Below are 21,535 nucleotides of genomic sequence, written 5' to 3'. Positions count from 1 at the left end.
CTTCGTACTTATTCATTCGTTTTCAGTTTAAGAAGAAAACATTTCTTTCAATTTTAACACCTCTCCTCCAGAGACGGCAACCAGGCATCCACATGTCGGGGTTCTTTATTTGTATCCAGGGAAAAAACGATGCTCATACAAACATATTGGATTAGATGTTTTTTTTTTTGTTTTTTTTATGAGGGTTTAACGGTGAAAACATATCAAACTTTATTGTACAGAATCCAAAGTAAAGGGAGAGTAAAGATGAAAATACTTTACAGTACCGTTAAAACTCGATGTGTGACAGTTGAACGCAGACACATCAGAGGACAATATCAATAAGGAAAAATATAAAAGTCCTCTGGGAAGACTGAATCTGAGCACAAAACAATGGATCAAGTGCAAAAGTCCACCACTGATGTGAATAAAAAATGTGGCTCTGAAGTTTCAAGCTAAAGCAACCATACTCCAGGTATGCTGAGAACCCTTCAGGGACCAAATCTAATCTAAGGGACAAACATACAACCCATAACTGTACGGTGACTTTTTACTACATTGATTATAAAGCAAACAGTTTATTACAGCTAGAACTTGGGATAATCGTTGCTACAATAAACTGCTACGGACAGTTTTAAACAGAAAACCTGCTGAAATTTCAGTCACAAAGTCAATTTGAAGCTCCTACCTTTTAAATACTTTTTGATTTCTGGTAGGAAGACAAAACTAGCTGTTTCCACTTACCACAGTTCTTTCCCACCATCTTATCAACTGCAGCACAAAAAAGGCTGCTGCCATTAGTTTAGTTTACACTGAGCCTTGCCCACTATCACTGCCCCCTTCAGTGAGGCTACAGTCAGACACTTTCCTTATTCACTCAGCTGTCCCCCTCTGTGGAATGGATATCCTCAGTAAATGATAAAGTACAAGACGTGTATCAATCAGCTTACTTTAAGATATTCTGTTTTTATTAGTCATACATCTGAAAGATGTCTCGGTGTACCCAATTTCCCCAACCTGCTGTTTGACCTGGAGTCAGGCTAACAGATAACAGATCGTCAAAGGGGCAACGAGCTTGAACGAGCTGAAGTCGCTTTATCCACATTAACTCACTGAACGCACACCTAAACTTCGGAGTCATCCCGTTTCTTTCGGCTAGGAACTGTGGGAACCGGACGTCTCTTCTTCCTGACCGCCGGCTCCGGCTGGCCGGGTCTTTGTCCCCCTCCAGCAGGGACGGGTGGAGGGACGGGGACGGGACGTCGTTTTTTGACAGAGGGGACGCTGTCGGAGCGTTCGCTGAGGATGCCCCTCGCCACGCCCTCCATCTCTGAAACGGGCATATGCATGGCGTCGGCCATCTCCTTCTTAGTTACGGAGACAAAAGCAGGATCTTTGGACAGGGAGGCCAGACCGCCCATTTCAAGGGCCTGAGGGGAAAAAACAACAACAAGCCTTGTTATTTTATTCATATTAGAAAACATTCTACTTGTATTTTTTATTTATTTATTTTACAAAAGTCCAATTTGAAAATCTCAAAATATTATGAACATTTCAGGGGACACGTGTCCCGAAATCCACTTGATGGCAACCACAAACTTCAATGTATCTTATTGGGAGCTTAAATTATAAATGAGCATAAACTGGAACATGGCTGGTAAGTATAAAAATAACTAAAGAAATGGAGGTTGGAAGTAAGGAGGATTGGTCCAGCCCTTACTTACATACAGTGTTGAGCAAATAACATAGAAGATCCAACTCTCTTTCCTTCATTTTAGACTTTAGGCCTTGGTTCCTAAACATTTTAAAATCAAACCTTAATCGTGACCAAAAATATCGATCCGTTACAGAAGTGGAGCAGTGAGTGAGTTTCCCTCCTCACCTCCTGAACAAGCTGATCGGCTGCAGTCTTTGAGCTCCGACTCCGACTCTCCATCCACTCAGGCTCATAAGGGAACTGCGTAAGACATGTTGTCATACATGAAATTTATACTCTGTTCACATCACAAATGTCACAGTTTCATGTACAAGCTCAGGAAGAAGTTACCTGTGTTTTGTTTGTTTTTACTGTGAAGCTCCAGGAGTGTCTTGGGTCTGGAAAATGAAAAAAAAACAAAAAACATTGAAAAGCCCATTTTTAGGGTTTATTTGTCATCATCATTATTTTATCTTTCACATTTATGCATTTACACTGGGATTAAACCACATGGAGGTGAACTCATTCATGAATTATATGACATTTTAAGCCATATGGCTGCATTTTGGTTTTCTTCTAAGGGTTTCAGAGTAAAGTGGGGCTGAATGCAAAAGCTCCTCCTGATTTCAGAATTTTAAAAGGTTGAGGAATCATGTTCCTCCACTTCAAGAGGATGTACTGTTTTCTTGTGGTCTGTCATACTTTATTGATGCAATGCAATAAAGTGTGTGTTTGTATTGTGACAAAATGGGGAAAAAACTCGGGAGCCCCACGCTGTGTGTGCAGACATGACTCTAGGTGTCTCATGTCCCCTGTCGCACCTGGTTCCTCGTCCTCAGAGGGATTATAGAACTCATCTGGACTGGCTTCTCTGTCAAAGAAAAATCTGAAACAGAAACAGTAAAAGCAATCAGACACAAAAGCTTTTATCACACATCCAGCCGGACGGGAGTGTGTGTGTGTTGCTTGCTGCTCACTCTGCGAAGGCGTTGTTGTTTGTGTTGCTTTTTGGTGCCGTCGCGGGGAAAAAGTCCGCGCTGGGCGCCAGGGCGGAGGAGTTGGGCGGAGACTCGGACTGGCTCTCTGAGAACTGGAGGGGCCGCTGGTGGGTCATCTGGGAGCTCTGAGCGTCGGCGGCCTCGGCGGAGAAGGATTCGACTCGGTTGCCGAACAGACCGTGAGAGCGCTGGAGATACCGAGCGCAAAAGCAGGTAAAAGTGGTGAAGGTGCCACTGAGTTACAGAATGTGAATGCCACAAACGTGCATTCACGTTTGTGGCATTCACAAACGTGTGAATGTCGTAAAGAATGTTACGACATTCTTTTGAATGTCGTAACATTCAAAAAGATTTCTGGTAACACTTTATTTGAAGAGGTGTGGATAAGATTAACATTACATTCAGTGCAGTGTGACATCATGAACATAACATACACATGAACTAGCCTTCGTGAATGTTTTTGACTGTCGTCGTTAAGTGTCTTTTGGTAAATAATGACACTTTCATTGCAAATATACATTAGAAATTGCACCAAAAGTATCAACTCAGCATTGCTTGGTAATACTTTTTTATGCAAAGCTGCATTAAAACTTAAATTAAAAGTCAATTAATTTGCATTAAAAGTGTCACTATTTACCGAATGACACTTTATGACAACAGTCGTAAACAATCACGAAGACTCATTCGTGTTCATGACAGGTGTTATCTGGTTTCCTACCTGATAAATGGTTTCTTCTGCAGCCTCGTCCATCGCTCTGTCCATTTCTTCCTCGTTCTGCAAGTCTCCTGAAATTGCCCTGTGCATCTCCGGAGCTGCTTCTTCCTCTATGCTCCTCAGACCCGCCTAGAAAATGAACAGAAAGCGGCGAGAAGCTGAACGTTAAGATCCTTCCCATGTTTACGGAGATGGAAAGTCAATAAGATCTCTTCAAGCAACCTGAATCTCTGGACCCGAGGTGCTCTTCTTGGACGGACGGTAGCCGTAATACTCCTCCTGGCGTTTCAGAAACTTCCGTAAATGGTCTTGGAGCAGAAACGTTGCGTAGAATTTCCCCACAGTCACCTCGTCATCTGCAGGTCACAGATGTGTCTATGTGAGAAGTTGGGGATCTTTTCGTAAAGCATCTTATCTGCGTCCACAGACTGACCTCCTATAGGGGGGATGACCTGGTCCAGCAGTTTCATGCTGGTGCGTTTCCAGATTTTCTTTATAATCGCTCTAAGCTCCTCATTGGCCTGCTCAAAGTTTCCTGTAAAAAGTGTTTGAGAAAGAAAACACAGAAACGGGTGATATTTGAAGGAGCGAATTTCGTCTTGTTATGACTTGAACGGGGCTTTTGATGTGCCGCACCTTCGGTTTTGATTTTTAGCGCCGTCCTGACCAGCGCGAACAGGGTGGCGTTGAACGTGACGGTGCCATCGCTGTTGAGGGGCATGTTCATCCCAACCAAGCGCTGCAGACAGAAGAACGACAATGAATGAATTGAGCAATTCCTTTTCCAGAGTAGATGTTTAAACATTCTCATTTCATGCACAGCTTTTATGTGAAACTCTTTTAATCCACACACATAGGGGTCAAGTTTGCTGGCACTTTATCTTTTGTAAAACCGTATTTGATGAGCTATTAGGGTGCAGGTCCGGCTGGAACGCCCAGCTGTGTCAAAGTTTCGGCCCAAACCGCTGCCCCGAAAGAAACTTGGATGTTCAAGAACACCCAGACATCAGTTTGAGCCTCCAATTGCTCATACATTAGAGTCACATTAGTGTCCGTAGTGTAGCAGTTTAACATCATTACGCACTGAGACGATGCCGACCAAGGGACACAAGCCAAATGTTTTCAGGTGAAATGTGTTGAACTGTAAACTGTTGCATTTAGCGCAGGTTTCTGGACAAGTGTACCTTGCACGCAGCGCGATGAGGACAGAACTTGCCGAAGCCAAGCGGAGGCTGGATCCGTCGCAGCAGCGTCACCACATCCAGATGTTTGATTCTCCCTCTTTACGTAAGAGAGACATTTTATTTCCTACCAATGCATCATTTTTTTCTTTGACATAAACAAATACGAAACGTGAACGTTCCAGTAGCGTTCAGACTCACGTGGCCTCGGGGTCGTACTCTGCCCAGATTTTCTTGAACTCGTCCAGATGGTGTGGGCCAAGAAGAGACCAATCACGGGTGAGATAGTCAAAGTTGTCCATGATGACGGCAACAAACAGATTGAGGATCTGGATTGGGATGGAAAACAGATAACTGTGTCTGCAGCCGCTTCTGTTTTCACTCCTTTTGTATTGTGATTTTTGCTGAAGCGTGAACGGTTAAAGAAAAGGAGGAGCATTAAAGATGAAGCTGTTTCTGACCAGGAAGGCACAGAGACAGTAGAAGCTGAGGAAGTAAAAGACAGCAAAGTTGGAGCCGCAGGTGTACTCTTCTCCTGGCAGGAAGTCAGACTTGGGGTCACACATCTTCCCGTACATCGACGCCATCATGACATCCTGCCAAGCCTCACCAGTCGCACATCTGGATACATAAAACACACCTTGAACAGCGAGACACCGGCTCAGGCTTTAAATAACACATTGTGGAGAAGGTACCCACCGGAATAACATCAGAACCGCCTGAGGGAATGTCTGGAAGTTGTTGTTGCGGTTGATCTGGGTGCCGTCCACTAAGGCTACCTTTCCAAAGATCTGTAGGTTGTTGCCATTCAAATTAGATTCACATCGTGTTTTCCACCCGGAACCAGATACATAATAACAACCCGCAAAGTTTTGTCTTTAGCAGAATTAACACTGGTGGATGTACCTGCATCCCAATCACAGCGTAAATGAAAAAGAGCATCACGATGAGGAGAGCAACATGAGGGAGAGCCTGAAGACAGAAAACAGACGGGTCAGAAACACTGACATGAAATGATGAGGATAAAACGAGACGACGAGAACTAAACCTGGAAAGACTTGATGAAGGTCCAGAGCAGGTTACGGATGCCCTCCGACCGGTTCAGCAGCTTGACTAGACGCATGACGCGGAAGAGTCGGAAGAATGTGATGGAGACCGAGGCGTTTTCAGAAGCCTGTTGGACAAGAGGACAGCTGCTTCATGGAGGAAAACCACAAAAACGTGGCTATTAAATGAGGAGATACTGACTTACCGCAATTTCTTCCATAGGATCTGTCTCCTGAAAAGAGGAAGTTGTGCATGAATCAGTCCCCATTTACTACATTTCCTCGCAAAAGTATCCACAACTCTAACTTTTTCACACATTGTCCTTTTGTAATCACAAAGTTCAGTTTACTTTAGCTCCAATTCAGAAAGATACTCCTGAAGAAAATCCAGGGCAATTAATTATCTTTAAAAGTCACTTTATTCATAGGACTCCCCCTGTTTGGAGTTAAATAAAAGTAGTAGTACATCTGTTCTGTGAAGATCTCGCAGGTTAAGCATCCCACAAAACCATGTTCAGCTGAAAAGTTAAAGTAATGGATGTTCACCTAAACTAACCAGCTGCTCAAAGGCAGTGCTAATCAGAGAAGCAGCCAAGAGGCTCATGATAACTCTGGGGGGGCTTCAGAAATCCACAGCTCAGGTGGGGGAGACTCTATTGACAAAGAAGTAGGCAAGAATAGATAGAGGGATGGCTCAAGTGATACAGGGCAGTTCTGGGAAAAAAAAAAGAAAAAAAAAAAAAAAGAAACATGTAACAGACTGTTAAAGATTTGAGTCTGAGGTCCACCGTCATCAATCAGCAGGAAAACGACTTAAAATATACCACCAAGATCTACCAGGGGCTGGTTTAACTCAAACTGTATCCCTACATGAGAGTGACCCAGTCAAAGTCCAAAAACCAGTAGGAAGTCTAACAAAATGCTCTCTGCTCAACCTGACTGAGCTTCAAAAGTTTCTTGACGTGCACAGCTGCTAGCTGTAGCTACAACAAAATGTGCTTTTAGAACACGCTCCACAATTTTTTTATCTGTATTAATGAAAATTGTGTTTCATATTTGTTTTACATTGAAATTGTACCCTACTACGTTTTGGATGCATCTCGTGGAATCTTGCTAAAATACGCTTGAGCTTTATGGTTTATAGCAAGACAAATTATGAAAGAGTTCAGTGGTTATGAATATTCTTGCAAGGCTAAGACATCAATAGCCGGCCTGGCAACTGCAGATTCACAACTTTCAAGAAAAGGTAACATTGTTAATTCACCAACTTTAATTAATATCACATATCGTAATTTGATGGATTTAAACTTGTAACCCATGCAAAACGAAACAAATCAACACAATTTGCATCAATAAAACAGCATGTTTGCTCTACCAGTCAAGCAGTCGTGAGCTCTTAACTTGCTGATGCAAATTGCAAAAAAAAAAACTAACTTGCGGCTTAACATATCAGGCTGAAGGAGGTTTGTCTTACATTTACACTTTTCCGTCAACAAACACAACTAAAGCAGCGACTCGTCAGAGTAAAGGGAGAGCGTGGAGGTGAAAGCGAGAGTAGTGTTTTAGTTGAGAACGCAGCAGAGTGCTCACACAACAAGGCTCATGCAGCGGTGCAGATATTTACAGCACAGCCATGAAGACAGTACAGTCCTCCACTGGAGTCCAGGGCGGCCTGTGGAGGATAGACATATGAGGAGTGAGGGGGATGAAGGACAGAGAGAGGAGTGAAGGGGCGTGTGGATAGAATGATGAAGAGGAACTGGAGAAATTTGCAAAAAAAAAAAAAAAAAAGGGGGGAATTTGTGGCCAGTTTGTGCATTAAACAAGGACATCACAGTGCAAAATAACTGACACAATTCTGCTGCGACAAAACATTTAATTCATTAATTAATTTCCTAACTGGAGTTGTGCTCTGTTTAGATGTTCAGAAAACATACACAATGTGCAATCTTTATCAAGAGTGAAATGAGTGATAGCAAAAAAAAAAAAGATGGTGCCGCTGTGATGGAAGTGAATCGGTGGTTGCACAAGGTACAAAGGAGCTCTGGAAACAAAGCAACGTGATAAAGGCAAAACATCAAAAACCTCAGAACAACAAATAAACTCAATCTCTCAAATCAAACTGCAGGACGCCAGGGACTTCAACAAACAGCACCTGCAACAGCAGCCTGAAAAACGTAGAGTTCTTTTAAGTTTGCCGCGAAATATACGTGCTGGTGTGTCACGTGTACTCACGTCAACTTCACTCAGGATGACGTCGACGACGCTACCAATGACTATGATGAAGTCGAAGACGTTCCAGGGATCTCCAAAGTAGCCCTGCAGAGAGAGACGAGTCATATGGATCAGCGCCGGGGATCTCCTTATAAGAACGGCAGACATTAGAGTACTCACCCTCACTTTGAAGGCCATGAGCTTAAGTATCATCTCCACAGTGAAGAGCACAGTGAAGATCAGGTTCAGAGTGTCTGACAGCTTGGTAACGTAGTTCGACTGGTTGCAGTGCTGTTCGGATGGGAGGAAAATGACTTCGTTTAGTTAGAAATGAATTCAAAAGATCAAATTCTGGAAGACTCAAACATTTATGACAGTGGGGCAGAAACACACATGAGGAGGACTTTAATAGCATATTGTCACCTTCCTAAAGTAATCACTGTTTTTTCTTTTGCAAAAGTAATTTTGGCAAAGTAGTCACCACCTCTTTCTTGCTAAAAGATGAATCAGAGAAAAAAAAATTGGCAAAAAATTACTTAGGCCATTATTTTAGGGAGGTCACAATATCACACATGGCATATGTTAATTATTGCTCCAGGAGAGCAATTAAATTTGGAGTCTGAGTTTGAGCTTCTCGCTCTGCTCTTTGGTTCTGCTCTACATCTCAACTCCTCTGCAAACTAGGGTCAAAGTTCAGATATTTCTTGAGATCCTAATACGATGCTCTCAGTTGTAAAAACAATATATTTTTGCCACTGTCCATAAGCAAAAAAAAAAAAAAAGTAAAAGAGAAAATCCTTCCAGTTACAAAGCATCCAAAACTAGAGCAAAAATAATTGTCAGAACATGCAACGTCTCAGCCAAAAACAAAAAAAAAGAGGAACAAAAACTGAAGTCAATAAAAAGAACAAATCTGAACAAACGCAACAAAGCTACTAAAACACGAGTCCCACAATGGAAGACTTCAATGCAGTATATTGCGCAGGTTTAAAGCTTACATTGTCGTCAAAATCGAGCAAAATCTACAATTTGTAACGACAGCATTGAGCAGTATTTCGAATGACATTGTGGGTGTTTAAGTTTGGGCAGAGCAGAAGCTAACTGAAAACCAAGCTCTGCGATTCTGGGTCACAAATAATAACACAAGGCCATGTCAAGCCTTTCTCTTAATGATGAGTTGTGGTTTCAGCCTCAGCACTCTGACTCACCTGCATCCCCAAGCACAATGTGTTCAGCATAATTAGGAAGAACATGAGGTACTCAAAGTAGCACGAGGTGACGATGTACCACACTCTGTATTGGTACGGGTTCTTTGGGATGTAGCACCGAAGAGGGCGAGCCTTCAGAGCGTACTGCACGCACTGACGCTGAGAGGGGACAGGGCAGACAGGAAGTGAGCGTCGAAGATTAAATAATCTGTGAGTTCACACCCGAGGTACATTTTACAACCACCAGTTTATATGCATCTTTACTTGAATTTTATGTAAAACACCAGCACAAAGTGGTGCATAATTGTGATGTGGGAGACAAATGATACATGAATACCAAGATTTTTGACAAATAAAAGTCCGAAAAGTGTGCAGTGCATTTGATATTCAGTCCCTTTTATTCTGACACCCCTAAAAAAAAATCTAGCTTAACATACTGCCTCCAGAAGTCAGCCCACCTGTGAGTAATTACAAATGTGGAGCAAAAAAGTTAAAAAAGAAAGCTAAAGGACAAAAGGAACTTTAAGTTTCCCATTGATAATGGAGAGGATACAGCAAAAAAAACAAAAAACAAAAAGAAATCCTCAGATGAGACAAAAAGTAGCTTTTTGGTGAACTTTCAGAATGCAATGTTTAGCAGAAAACAAAGACTGCAAATGTCTCTTCTGATGATCTGTCAGATAAAATTCCAGCACTTATGAAAAAGCATTGTCATCTTTCTATAGGACCGACAAAAAAAACCAAAAAAAAACACCTCAAACCAGCATACCTGGTTCTTGTCGAGCTCGCAGTTCTTGTACTCCTGCTCACCCTGCTCCTGAAAGGTGACGATGACAAAGCCCACAAAGATGTTCATCATGAAGAAGGCGATGAGAATGATGTAGATAATGAAGAAGATGGACACGTCCACACGGTTGTTGTAGACTGGACCCATGTCTTCCTCGGCTGAGTCTATGGCTCTGTAAAGAAGCCTAATGACGAAGAAAAGGAACGGGACAAAGGTCAGAGACAGTCTGTTAATTTAATTCACTGACTCAACAAATCGCCAAAACAATGGCACTGTTTTTTTTTTTTTTAAATCAAAATATACTCTGAGCTCACTTGGGCCAGCCCTCAAACGTCGAGACAGTGAACAGAGCCAGCATCCCGTTGAGCACGTTGTCAAAGTTAAAGTCACTGTTTATCCACTGTCTTTTCGCCAGAACTGTGTCTTGCAGGGAGTTCTCCATGTGCTTCAAGTAGCGTCCCCTACGAACGCGCAAAGAGAGCGGTTAACATTAGAGCTCTGATAAATTAAGTCTATATGGTAAGTCAGCGTTGTTTGCCTTACTGGCATTCCTCTGCAGTCAGTTTGGTCGGGTCTGTGCAGCTGTAGAATTTGCCCTGGCAGGGAAAGAGATGAGTAACTAATTTAATCTTCAAGCAGCAAGGCTTTCGTAGTACTGTAGACCAATTTAGAAATGTGGCCTTCGCTGAAGCACTACTTTAAAATTAACTACCTTGAAGAGCTGCACTCCGATGCAGGCAAACATGAAATTCAGCAGCATGGTGACCAGGACAATGTTGCCGATGGTCTTGATGGCCACAAACACACACTGGACCACATGCTGTTAAAAAAAAAAGGAGGAGGGGGGAAAAGAAAAAACAATGAATCCTGAGAACAGTTGAAAGTAAAATTACAGTAAAGTAGTTAATTAACTTTATAGGGAAATGCTACATGCAGGGTTTGTCTATTGCTTTAAAGAAAATGCTGATCGTTTTCTTGGCGAAGTAAAACCCAACACAACAAACTGATGTGTGGCTGATTTTTGGCAACACAGAAAAGACTAGAGTCAGCATAAACCATGAAGATTCAAAGAAGAAAAGTGGGTTACAGGTTAGTGAGATTAAACAGAAGGAAAGAGCACATTTTCCATTACTGCAACTTAAACTGGACAGTTTCAGTTGTAAAACTGATGATGTATTTGTTTTCCATCATTCAAGTCCTCCTACTGACTTATGTTCTCTTGTAGTCACCTCATGAAACTTTGGGAAAGTCTTGAACGACTGAGAAAGCTACCAAAATGTGCATGTTTTCTGAGATATTGAAGTTATTTCACTTTATTTACCTTTAAACCTTTTGCTCTGTTGATGGCTCTGAGTGGCCTCAGCACCCTCAACACCCTGAGAATCTTCACCACGGAGATGGCGCTGGATCTGCAAACGACACGTAAAAAAAAGGAACATTCTCACTGTCCTGGTTTTAGGATTGTAAACGGCTGCGAGCAGAACTTTTCTCTTCCTAACGGAGTGATTGTTAAATGTAAACTCACTCCATTCCCATAGACAGGAGTGACACTGTGACCACAATCAGATCCAGGATGTTGAACGAGTTACGACAAAAAGAGCCTTCGTGCATGAACGCACCATACACGGTCATCTGCCACAGAGAAACAGTGCAGTTACACACAGCAGTGCTGAATCAAATTTGCACGCTTTTTTTTTTAAAGACTTAAGAATAATTATTGGCTATTATTGCAAACTTTATATCAATTTTACATTGCATCTGACTAAAATGTAAAATATTGTTATGTTAGCTTTTTTTTTTTAAATAAGACAGTGGCTCACTTGTGTTAATGATTTCATACGATAGATTAAATCTTGGATTTACCTTCAGCACAATCTCAATGGTGAAAACGGTTGTGAAGACAATATCAGCGTAGGCTAAGATCTGAGAAAAAGCACAAAAACGGACAGCTGTTATTTTGCCGCCTTCCTTATCCTGTAGCTACGGTCCAGCACTTTGCATTAGGCCTGCATGTCACCTGGTTTCTATAGGATTTCGGATCGATGGGATCTTCAGCCGCCAGCGAGATGGACGAGAGCAGGATGAAGAGGAGGATGAGGTTGGTGAAGGACGAAGCATTGATGATCTTGTAACACAGCTTACGGAACCTGGACACCAAATAGAAAACGAAAGATATCGAACTGCAAAATTTAACGGAGCGCCACATGAATCTTAGGAATCGCCATACTTGTTCTGAGGACCAAATATGAAAAAGGAGCTAGCTTCTGGCAAAGGAACGGCTTCTTCCTTGAGCTGCAGGTCGGCCATCGGTCGGGGTCGAGGACTGATTGGGATTTCAGGTTCTTCCTCCTCGTCGTCACCTACAACAAGGAGTTGAAACTTCAGGGAGTTCATTTTACAGCGTTCGAGGCGAAGTGCTAAGCTTGTGAGGCAGGAGAACAACATTTTCTAAAAATGTTTTTACACACAACTACGTGAGACTCTCTTAAAATAGGTCATAATCTTGTGTCAAAACAGAGTAAACAAGCTAGTGCTAACGTATAGCATAACAAAATGCGGCGCATTAGTTATCCAGTAAGGCTGAATCAGATAGACCACGTAAGATTAATGAAATTATTATTTTAATTAAGTATCAGACCTCTTAATGTAATCAGTATCAGTGGCTAAAAATCTTTACTAGGACCTGCCAAACGTTGTATCACCAGAAAACAGGAAATAGCTGCGGTTGTTAAGCTTAAAGCACAACTGAGAGTTGCGATATGTAAATTTCTCCCATCAGCATTCCAGGTTGAAGAACAACCAGAGATATTTTAGTCAAAGAGTAACCTCAACACTTTTTGTTTTGACCTGGGAAATCAGCAGGTGGAAATGGATCCTTCACTTCATTGACATTTGACTCAAATTCATCGATTTTGAGCTGGGAAAAAAAAAAGATAAATGTTAACTAAACATATTTGTACTCCCTACCTACAGTGTAATATGATACCAGAGAGAATACAAACTTTGGCTGTAGTGGGCATTCCCTCCATTTTGGCCCTCTGTTCAGCCAGTTTCTTTGCTATCCTCTCCCTCTCCTCATCTGTCTTTTCAGGCATTTTGGACCTATGGGGCAAAATGAAAGGCAAAGTGAATAAACTATGGCAATGTGCAGACACACTCTGTCCCAGTTTCTTCCAACTTTTTAGCTTCCCCTCCCCACCACAAAGTAATGGTGAAAGAAACTTGAGATCCAATCTATTGGATAAGAATACCATTTCCTATTTTTATTTCCTATTTATGCTATATTTAGAATAGCATTTCTATAAGTCAGTAGAACAGGTGCCAAATGACAGCAAAAGTGTGTTGTTACTCACCTTAGCAGCTTCTTTCTCATCTTCTCTTCTGCCTTTTCCTTCTGAGCCGAAGTCAGACTCTCAGCCTCTGCCAGGTTGTCCACCGCAATGGCCAAGAAGACATTGAGGAGGATATCTGATCGCAACAAGCTTAGGAAAACAAATTAAAAAAAAAACATTAATTGGCGCAATTTGATGTTTTAAAATTAAGATAATATTTTAGTGTGACATGAAGGATACAGTTTCCACAGACGAAAAGGATAATGAAATAGATGGAAACCAGAATCCCAGGAATCTCAGGCCCTCCATATGCCATTATACCATTGTACATGATGTTGGTCCATTCCTCTCCTGTGAGGATCTAAGGAAACAATCATTAAAAAGTAATGAATGTCTTTATATTGCATTGGAGATGCTTTAAGTAATGACATCCTAATGAGACTTACCTGAAATACACTAATCAGGGCCTGAGGAAAGTTGTCAAAATTACTGCGCCTGGGACGGTTGTAATCAAAGTTGAACTTCCCTCCAAACACCTGCATTCCCAGGAGTGAGAAGATGACAATAAAGAGGAAGAGAAGGAGGAGCAGAGAAGCGATGGAGCGAACGGAGTTGAGGAGAGAGGCCACCAGGTTGCTCAGAGAGGTCCAGTACCTGCAAAAGCAGTTTAGAGATGGCAGAGTATGGTTCCAACCTGCAGGGCAGTGGCGTTTAGAAGAAGATAGATAGACCTACTTTGTGACTTTGAAAATCCTCAGCAGCCGAATACACCTGAGCACGGAGAAACCCAGGGGAGCCACAGCTCCTGCAGACAACATGATCATCTCCAGAATACCGCAGAGCACGACGAAGAAGTCGAAGCGGTTAAACAGCGACATGAAGTAGGCTCTGGGTCCCAGAGCGTACATCTTCACCAGCATCTCAAAGACAAACAGCACCAGCAGGACTCGGCTCGCTACGTCTGCGGCGATAAAAGAAGAGAGACAGAAGCCGGTAGACTTTTAAGACTGAGAGGTTTGCAATAAATCTGAAGAACACACAAAACGACTTGCTAACCTTGCAGAGACGTCAGGGAGTCAGGCTGATGGTGGAACTCAGTGGCTATGGTCAGCGTGTTGAGGAATACGAGGAACATCACAGCCCAATAAAAGCTCTTGGTTTTCACATAAATCAGACACTTCATCCTGAAGAAACGGTTCCAGCGAAGTCCCAGCCGGCTAAACATGAAAATAATCCGTCATCACTGCCAAACAGCCGTAAAAACACCATGCCAGCGGTGGTACATTTACAAAGTAAGAGGCTCACTAATAGTAGATGATGCGACTCTTTCCTTCCAAGTCATACAGGCTGTCTGTATCAGAGTCTCCACTGGTGAGAGGCAGAAGGCCTGGAAAATAGTCACAAGTTTGAGGAGTCTCAAAACAGCAAACTTTTGAGATTTTACATGATAAATCAAGGCAAAGCAGCATGAAGTGAAGGGAAGTTTTCAGAAATATTTAGAAATCCAAATCTGAAAGGTTTGGCATAGATTATTGCCAAACCTTCAGTGGTATTGGCCTTGTGAGGAGCCTGGTTTCCTCCAAACATGAGTTTTCATATTTGTGTCCATTAGTCCAGATTTTTGTTTCTCTTAGACTGAGAGTCATTCAGCTTCCTTTTGGCAAACTCCTTGAAACCTTCCAGATGCACTGTATGTGTTCATTGGTCCCTTTATGATGCGGTGTCTTTCTTTAATAACCACTAATAAACATCTTAGAGCTTCAAAATACAGATTTGTTTAAACTAATGTTAAATTACACTCAGGTGGGCTTAAGAGGACCACAGAAAAGGGAGATAAATATAACTTTTGTCTTTTCAGTCTCCTTTTCAGATCTTCATTTGTAAAAAAAAATGTGGAAAAAATAGACATCATTGCATCTTTTCAGTGATAAACTACTTTTTGTTATATTTTACTGTGAGCTTATGTAACTACACAAGCTCCCTGCAAAATACATTAAACCCTGGTTGTAATTTAACTAAATTTGGAAAGCATCAAGAGGCATATTCTGAAAGGCACTCTCCGTGGTTCAGAGAGCTCACCTTTGCCTTCTCTGTCAGCATCAAGGACTTCAGCATGAGTGATCCACTCCATGTAGCCATGGAGGTCTTCATCCAGCTGCTGTCGCTCTCTCAACTTCTGATACTCTCCTCGTGACCTGGCCTTCTCTCGCTCTTTGGTAAACTCTCTGGGTAGTAAAGGGGTAAAGAACATGTTAATTTATCCGACGAAGCAGGACAAGCACAAGTGTGAGTAGACATAACACGACAGCCACCTTACCCACTAAGAACACCCAGGACAAGATTAAGCACAAAGAAGGAGCCCAGCAAGATGAGAGGGACGAAATAGAGCCAGGGCCATTCGTTTCCGATAGCATCATTCACCTGAGAGACAACTCAAAACTGTCAGTCGGTCACAACTCGTTTAACGTGTAAAGTCATGAATGCTGCTGTAGGTTACTGACCCAGTAAAGGACTTTGGTCCATCCCTCCATGGTGATGCACTGGTAAACTGTCAACATTGCGAAGCCAATATTATCAAAGTGAGTGATGCCGTTGTTGGGACCCTCCCAGTTAGGCCTGCACTCTGAGCCATTGATCATGCAGCGGCGTCCGTTTCCAGCCTGAGCACACGGAGCAGGCAGCTCACCTTCTGCTGCTGCGTAGATGTCTGTGGATGCAAGGAAGAGGCATCAGTACGGGAAGCTGATGTCGGGACTTGTGGGTGATGTGGTTAAAATTGTCCTTCGTTGAATACTTGTGCCAGTGTAGTAGCAGGTCTTATGCATTTTGCATTTGAACAACTCCAGTCCCATAATGGCGTAGATGGTGACCAGTAAGAAGACCAACAGGGCAATGTGCAGCAGAGGCAGCATGGCTTTGAGGATGGAGTTCATCACCACCTGAAGGCCTGAAAGTGGAAGTATAACCAAGCAAGAGCTCAGCGAAGTGTCTGAAAACAGAGCCAACATTTCTTACCGGTACTCCAAAGTAAAACTGGGCAATATATTTGTTTGCACTCATCATCGTGATATCAGTATTTACAATATCACAATTGCAAATTATTGCTTGTATCTAAAGTAGTTCAAGAGCCATGTATTCATGCTCTGCATTTTGGTAATATATCTGGCTGTATGGATGAATTCTAACTGCTTCTGATGTATATTTTTTGTAGCCGAGTCGATAACGCTCTCTGAAATTGGTGGAGAAGGTGCGATAAGGACAAAAAACAAAATGGTCAAGAATTGTCTTCACAAAAGTACTTCAACTACTTGTTTGGCTGATATTGTGATTCAAAAAAAAACAAAAAAAAACATAGACGTCCAGAATCAGCCGACAGAACACGTCTTTGTACTGTCCGTGACTTAATGTCTGCTGCAGTTCCACTGAGACACAATTCTGCAATTTGCATGGCCAATTTTCTCATAGCCGCAGCTCAATGTCAAGGGTACTGCTAGAAAAGCTGCATAGAAAGTTGTGCAGAATATTTTGTTGATCTCACAAATATGTCTCACAGTGAAAGAGAGGCTTTTGGCGGCTGCTGCTGCTTATTGTGTGTCTGTCATTTGAGCTGCTCTGCAATCTGCTCGGATTCCCTAAGCTGTCTAGGGAGAGCTGTGCTGCAAACAAATGAAACACTAATACTTGTGCCAATGTGGTGGCTCTGGCACAAGTATTTGGGTAGCTTCTAAATAGGCTTAAAGTAGCAAGACTCTTTAAAGAAAAGTGCTAATTTTATTTAACAGAAGAACAACGTTTGCTGTAGGGTTTGTCTGCACACAGTTAACTTGAACCACATTGAAATTATCGACTGAATTATCTAAATGAGTGATAAAGAGGAACCAGAAAGGGACTGTGTTTTTATACAGTGTAAACATCCTGTTTTCCACGGGCTCTTACTAGGTACTCCTGAAACAAGTCGAAGGGGCCGCAGTACTCTGAATGCTCTCAGTGCCTTCATGTCAAACCCCCCACCCTTTTCCTTCTCCACTCCTGCGATCATGTTTATGGTGTCCAAGAGTCTGCAGGAGAAGACAACAAAAACCAGAAACATCTAAAAAACATCAAGTCTGTTACATCGCAATTGAGAATTCAGAGAACAAATATTTTTATCTTTAACTTACTGCGTGAAAGTAAGGGGACAGGCTCTTTTGCAAAAGATATATCAAGCTGCTGCACAGAGCTCGTCTTACCCCATGAAAACGATGACAAAGTCCAATATGTTCCAACAGTTCCTTAAATAGGCCCCTTCATGGAACACCAGCCCATACGCTATGATCTTCATGAAGCACTCGAACGTGAAGACGACAAGGAAGATGTACTCCAGACTTTCCTGCAATAAGACAAACGAGTCAGACAATTTGAAACGGTCTAATTATCACATAAAATTCTCTTAGTAGAACATAAATAATATATCAAAGACTCAGAACTTAAAACCTAAAAAAAAACTTGTATTTGTTTTAATGTCTTAAGATTTCATCTGAGTTTTCCCCTAAAATAAGTTAAGTGTTCCTTAGACTGTACACATATTTAACCGTGGACTGGTGTAAACCGAAGACAGGAGGTTATTTATGACATCTAACATACAGAACAGAGCAGCTTGGTTTTCCTCAATTATTATGACTTCATAGAAAAGCAAATCATTCGTCATAAATCAAGGATTCATTGGACTTGTGCTGTAAATCCCCCAATGGTTTGTTGTTACATTCAGCCAGATTCAGGCGTCAGCACTGAGCTGCGACTCGGCCGAAACAAAGTGTTTAGTAACATTCTTGTGCCGAATTCCTAAACATCACACATTTTTCTAAATGTGGACGGCTGAACGTCTGGGTTTGTTTCAGTGCTGCGACTTTTTAGTGTCTCTGTGTTGGGTTACGTGAGAAAACATTTCTGGACTCGATCTCACTCGACCTACTTCTGACAGCAGTAGGGGAGCGAATCGTATCTTCTTGCTTTCCTCCCGTCTAAAGAATGACAGGGAGGAGTAGGAAAGCTTTGGCAGGAGGCAGGTCCACAGCAAGACAGGTAAAGAAACAAGATTGGACTAAAAATAGGTTAAATGACAGTATGTCAACGAGACTGACGTGTTTATGAAGAATGTATTCATTTAATGTAGGAAGACAGGTGTCAGGTGCCATCTACTTCATATAAGTGCAATGAAAGCCTTAAAGATGGAGTCCAAATAAAACTGTAAACATATACAACATATGTGTTCACTTTTTTTAAAAGTAGATTTTAGCTAAATCTATATATATATATATATATATATATATATATATATATATATATATATATATAGATAGATAGATAGATAGATAGATAGATAGATAGATAGATAGATAGATAGATAGATAGAAAGAATACACATGTGCACAGGGGGAACATGCAAACTCCATGCTTGGAATTGAACCCAGGACCTTCTTGCTGCAACCAACTGCGTCACTTTGCAGCAAACCCATTTTACCCTGTAAACCCATTTTACAGATGAACCTCTAAGCTAGATTTGCTCTGATCCAGACATACCTAGAAGCATTTCGTAGAGAACACACGAAATAGGGCAATGCCTCCAATTTTATAAAACATACCCAAAAGGCTCTCCTCCAAGCTGACACAAGGGGTACACAGCTTTAAAATAAGCCATCAAGGCATTCTTTTTATCATTTATAATTTTTGTGTCTCCTTTGCGCTTTGAATCATACAGTATTTTTTTTAATAATGGTTCAACTGTGTATCCTCTGACAGTTAGTATGACCCACAGCCTCACCATAGCAAAACCACTGATCTGTGGAGCTAAAATAGTAGTAATTTTTAAAAAGCTGTTGTAGGAGGTACGTAACATTTGTAAAGAAAAAATTACTTTTTTACATGAGATAATATGTAAAAAATAGAAAAAAAGCTAATTTATCCTGTGGTCCTATTGCCATTTGCAGAAATGCACCAGATACAACCAATCAGTCAGGGGGAAAGTCTTAGTGCTGTCAATCACACATGTGTACACACTGCTCAACGTTCTAATGGCAGATAATTATTGTAATTATTATTGTTATTATTGTTGTTATTCTTGTCATTATTACAAGAATAACGTAAACAATTTTGACCGTTTACATCAACCGTTTACATGCTAACTCGTCATATTAGCAGAAATATGACGAGTTTCTGCTCATCATACTTTTTTGTATGCTGGTCTGCTTCACAAGCCAGTGATCAGAAATACAAAATAATGAGATCATGCAAGGATGATCAAAGAGCACATTTGTCCATCGACCCTGGACAAACGCAGATGGGACTCCAAATAAAGAACTGAGTTGTATCTGGTAGCATTAGAAATGGGGCTTGACTCTCACACCAAAGAGCAGCTGAAGCCCGTAGCCATTTAGCACCACACCATCCAGTAAATCAACACACAGCTATAGCAAACTGCTTCATCAGGCAGCACAGTCACTGCCTTGGCAGAAACACAGATCTAAGTATAACTAAAGTGCTGGCAAATGTTCATGGCTTGTTCCTTGTTTAAAGGTTCTTTGTTCTGCTCACCAAGTTCGTGTTGGTGTTGTTGCTGTCTTCTTCAGGCATGGGCAGGAACACGGCCAGAGCCACACAGTTGGCAAAGATGGTTAACAGGATGATAATTTCAAAGGTTCTGGGTGAGGAAGGCTCAGGATCATAACAACGCACAAGTTTCAAGGCAACTTTCTTTATGTGTGAGTAATGGTCTGGTTTTTTGTGATACACCTATATAGTGTTACAAAGCATATCAAACGGATGAGATGCGGTGATCTCTGGTCTTAAATCTTCTACTGGCATAGCTGTAGGGAGTGAATGTAATCCTGTCTGGTGCGATGCTTCATTCTCATCCATAGGGGGCTCTCTGACAAAATTCCCCTGCCAGGTCAGCATCATGTCTTTCTGTGATGTGGAGGAACAGCTGCAGAGCCCAAGAATATGACAGGCCATTTTTTCCCTGTTGGTCAGGGAAAAAATGTTTTGAGTCAGACTGCAAGACGTTTATTTCTACACAAGTCGATGTATATAAAAGCTAAATGCTTTATTCTGATTAATTTGCCCCTTTTATAGACTCTGTCCTGTCGCATTACGTTCAACAGTAAACAGCCGACCATAAACAAGGCATGTAAAAAGTATATTTTATAATGTTCCTATAATATTCCCAATCTTATGAACTGCAGGCATGTTCAACAAACCAGAATATCCGTTACAATGAGGCTCGCCTGTCAGATTAAAAATATCTTTTGAAAATAACTTTTAAGCAAGTATTTAACATACATATAATTAAGCCCACACGTCTGTTAAAAAGTGTGCTTTTAATGATCTGATGTAATATTCTAATCTCAGATATTTTTTTCTCTGGTGTAAAATAAATATCTTCTGCCATAAAACCAGTGCTACCATCACATAAACAATGATATTTTGCTGTTATTTCAAACACAAATGTATACAATCAAAGCTGAATGCAGAAAACTCCCAGCAGGAGTTATAAATCATCATCCTGCGTTTGGTTCCCAAATGTCACCTGTCTTCCTGTATTTCAGTAATTTTTTCCACACAAACCAACAGAATTGAAGGCATTCAGCTCATTAATTAGGAAGCTGATTGCTTTTATGTGCCAGATGGGGACAGATTGAGATGAACAGAAAATCAGAGGCTTGCAAATATTGAACCACAGTTGTTAGAGAAGACTTCATAATGTAGCGATCACCTGGTTACTTGATTCAGTTCCCTGGTGGAAATGTGACGTGACAACTGTATAACCTAATGAATGTGTTCAGTGCTTTATATTTCAGTCTATAAAGGATACTTCCACTCCACAATGTTGATGCAGGCCTTTCGGAAAGGGTTTTTGAGGGAGAAGAGGAAGAGGGTTCTGGCAGGTCGAGGGTTGCCACCTGTGGCCTGAAGCCGTTTCAGCTTCTCCCTCTGCTTCTTCTTCAGTTCCTCCTCGTTCATGATGACCGGCTTGGCCGCATCCGTGTTGGTCGCCATCCTGACGCCTTCACCTCACACAACCTTTCCACAAAATCCGCAAAAAAACAATTAAAAAAAATTCAGAGGTTGATGTAAAATCCCAGACTCTGGTTCAGTGCAGATCTTCCATGTGTGCGGGTTCTCCCCCGCCGCCGTCCTCTTCTCTCCTCTCTAGCTCCGTCTCAGAGCCACGGACTTCTCCTCCAAGCCGAGGGCCCCGGACAGAAAAAGCTCACCTCTGTGGAGAAAAATAAAAGAGGCCCAGAGTGGCTGGAGGAGCAGTTGGCCCTGCAGCATGTTTAAATTTAGACTGTAAAGCACCGGCAGGCCATGCTTGGGGATGGCTGGGAGGGTCAGGAGGGG

General features: G+C 41.8%; 1 protein-coding gene across 1 annotated transcript; it reads right to left on the bottom strand.

The window, feature by feature from the left end:
• Window positions 1–87: 87 nt before the first annotated feature.
• On the bottom strand, window positions 88–21,454 carry cacna1sb (calcium channel, voltage-dependent, L type, alpha 1S subunit, b). The gene is made up of 45 exons (XM_007556623.2): window positions 21,006–21,454; window positions 19,727–19,832; window positions 17,386–17,525; window positions 17,093–17,214; window positions 15,951–16,103; window positions 15,658–15,863; window positions 15,474–15,577; window positions 15,236–15,381; window positions 14,462–14,543; window positions 14,213–14,373; window positions 13,892–14,117; window positions 13,603–13,810; window positions 13,397–13,517; window positions 13,178–13,292; window positions 12,827–12,926; window positions 12,672–12,741; window positions 12,052–12,184; window positions 11,842–11,971; window positions 11,688–11,747; window positions 11,350–11,456; window positions 11,146–11,233; window positions 10,537–10,644; window positions 10,368–10,420; window positions 10,139–10,285; window positions 9,807–10,008; window positions 9,038–9,196; window positions 8,010–8,120; window positions 7,851–7,934; window positions 7,240–7,287; window positions 5,822–5,848; window positions 5,618–5,743; window positions 5,476–5,541; window positions 5,269–5,360; window positions 5,031–5,190; window positions 4,771–4,898; window positions 4,573–4,669; window positions 4,025–4,127; window positions 3,822–3,923; window positions 3,611–3,744; window positions 3,392–3,517; window positions 2,653–2,861; window positions 2,497–2,561; window positions 2,027–2,073; window positions 1,862–1,936; window positions 88–1,409 (listed from the first exon to the last, which is right to left on the bottom strand). The coding sequence occupies exons 1-45, from the start codon at window positions 21,188–21,190 to the stop codon at window positions 1,104–1,106; spliced, it is 5,538 nt and encodes a 1,845-aa protein (XP_007556685.1). The 5' UTR covers window positions 21,191–21,454; the 3' UTR covers window positions 88–1,103.
• Between the last annotated feature and the right edge of the window lie 81 nt (window positions 21,455–21,535).

Source organism: Poecilia formosa, unplaced genomic scaffold (genome assembly GCF_000485575.1).
Source record: "Poecilia formosa unplaced genomic scaffold, Poecilia_formosa-5.1.2 Scaffold80, whole genome shotgun sequence".
In the NCBI taxonomy this organism is placed as follows: domain Eukaryota; kingdom Metazoa; phylum Chordata; class Actinopteri; order Cyprinodontiformes; family Poeciliidae; genus Poecilia; species Poecilia formosa.
The sequence above is the reverse complement of the archived record's forward strand: the minus strand, read 5'-3'. Positions and strand labels throughout refer to the sequence as shown.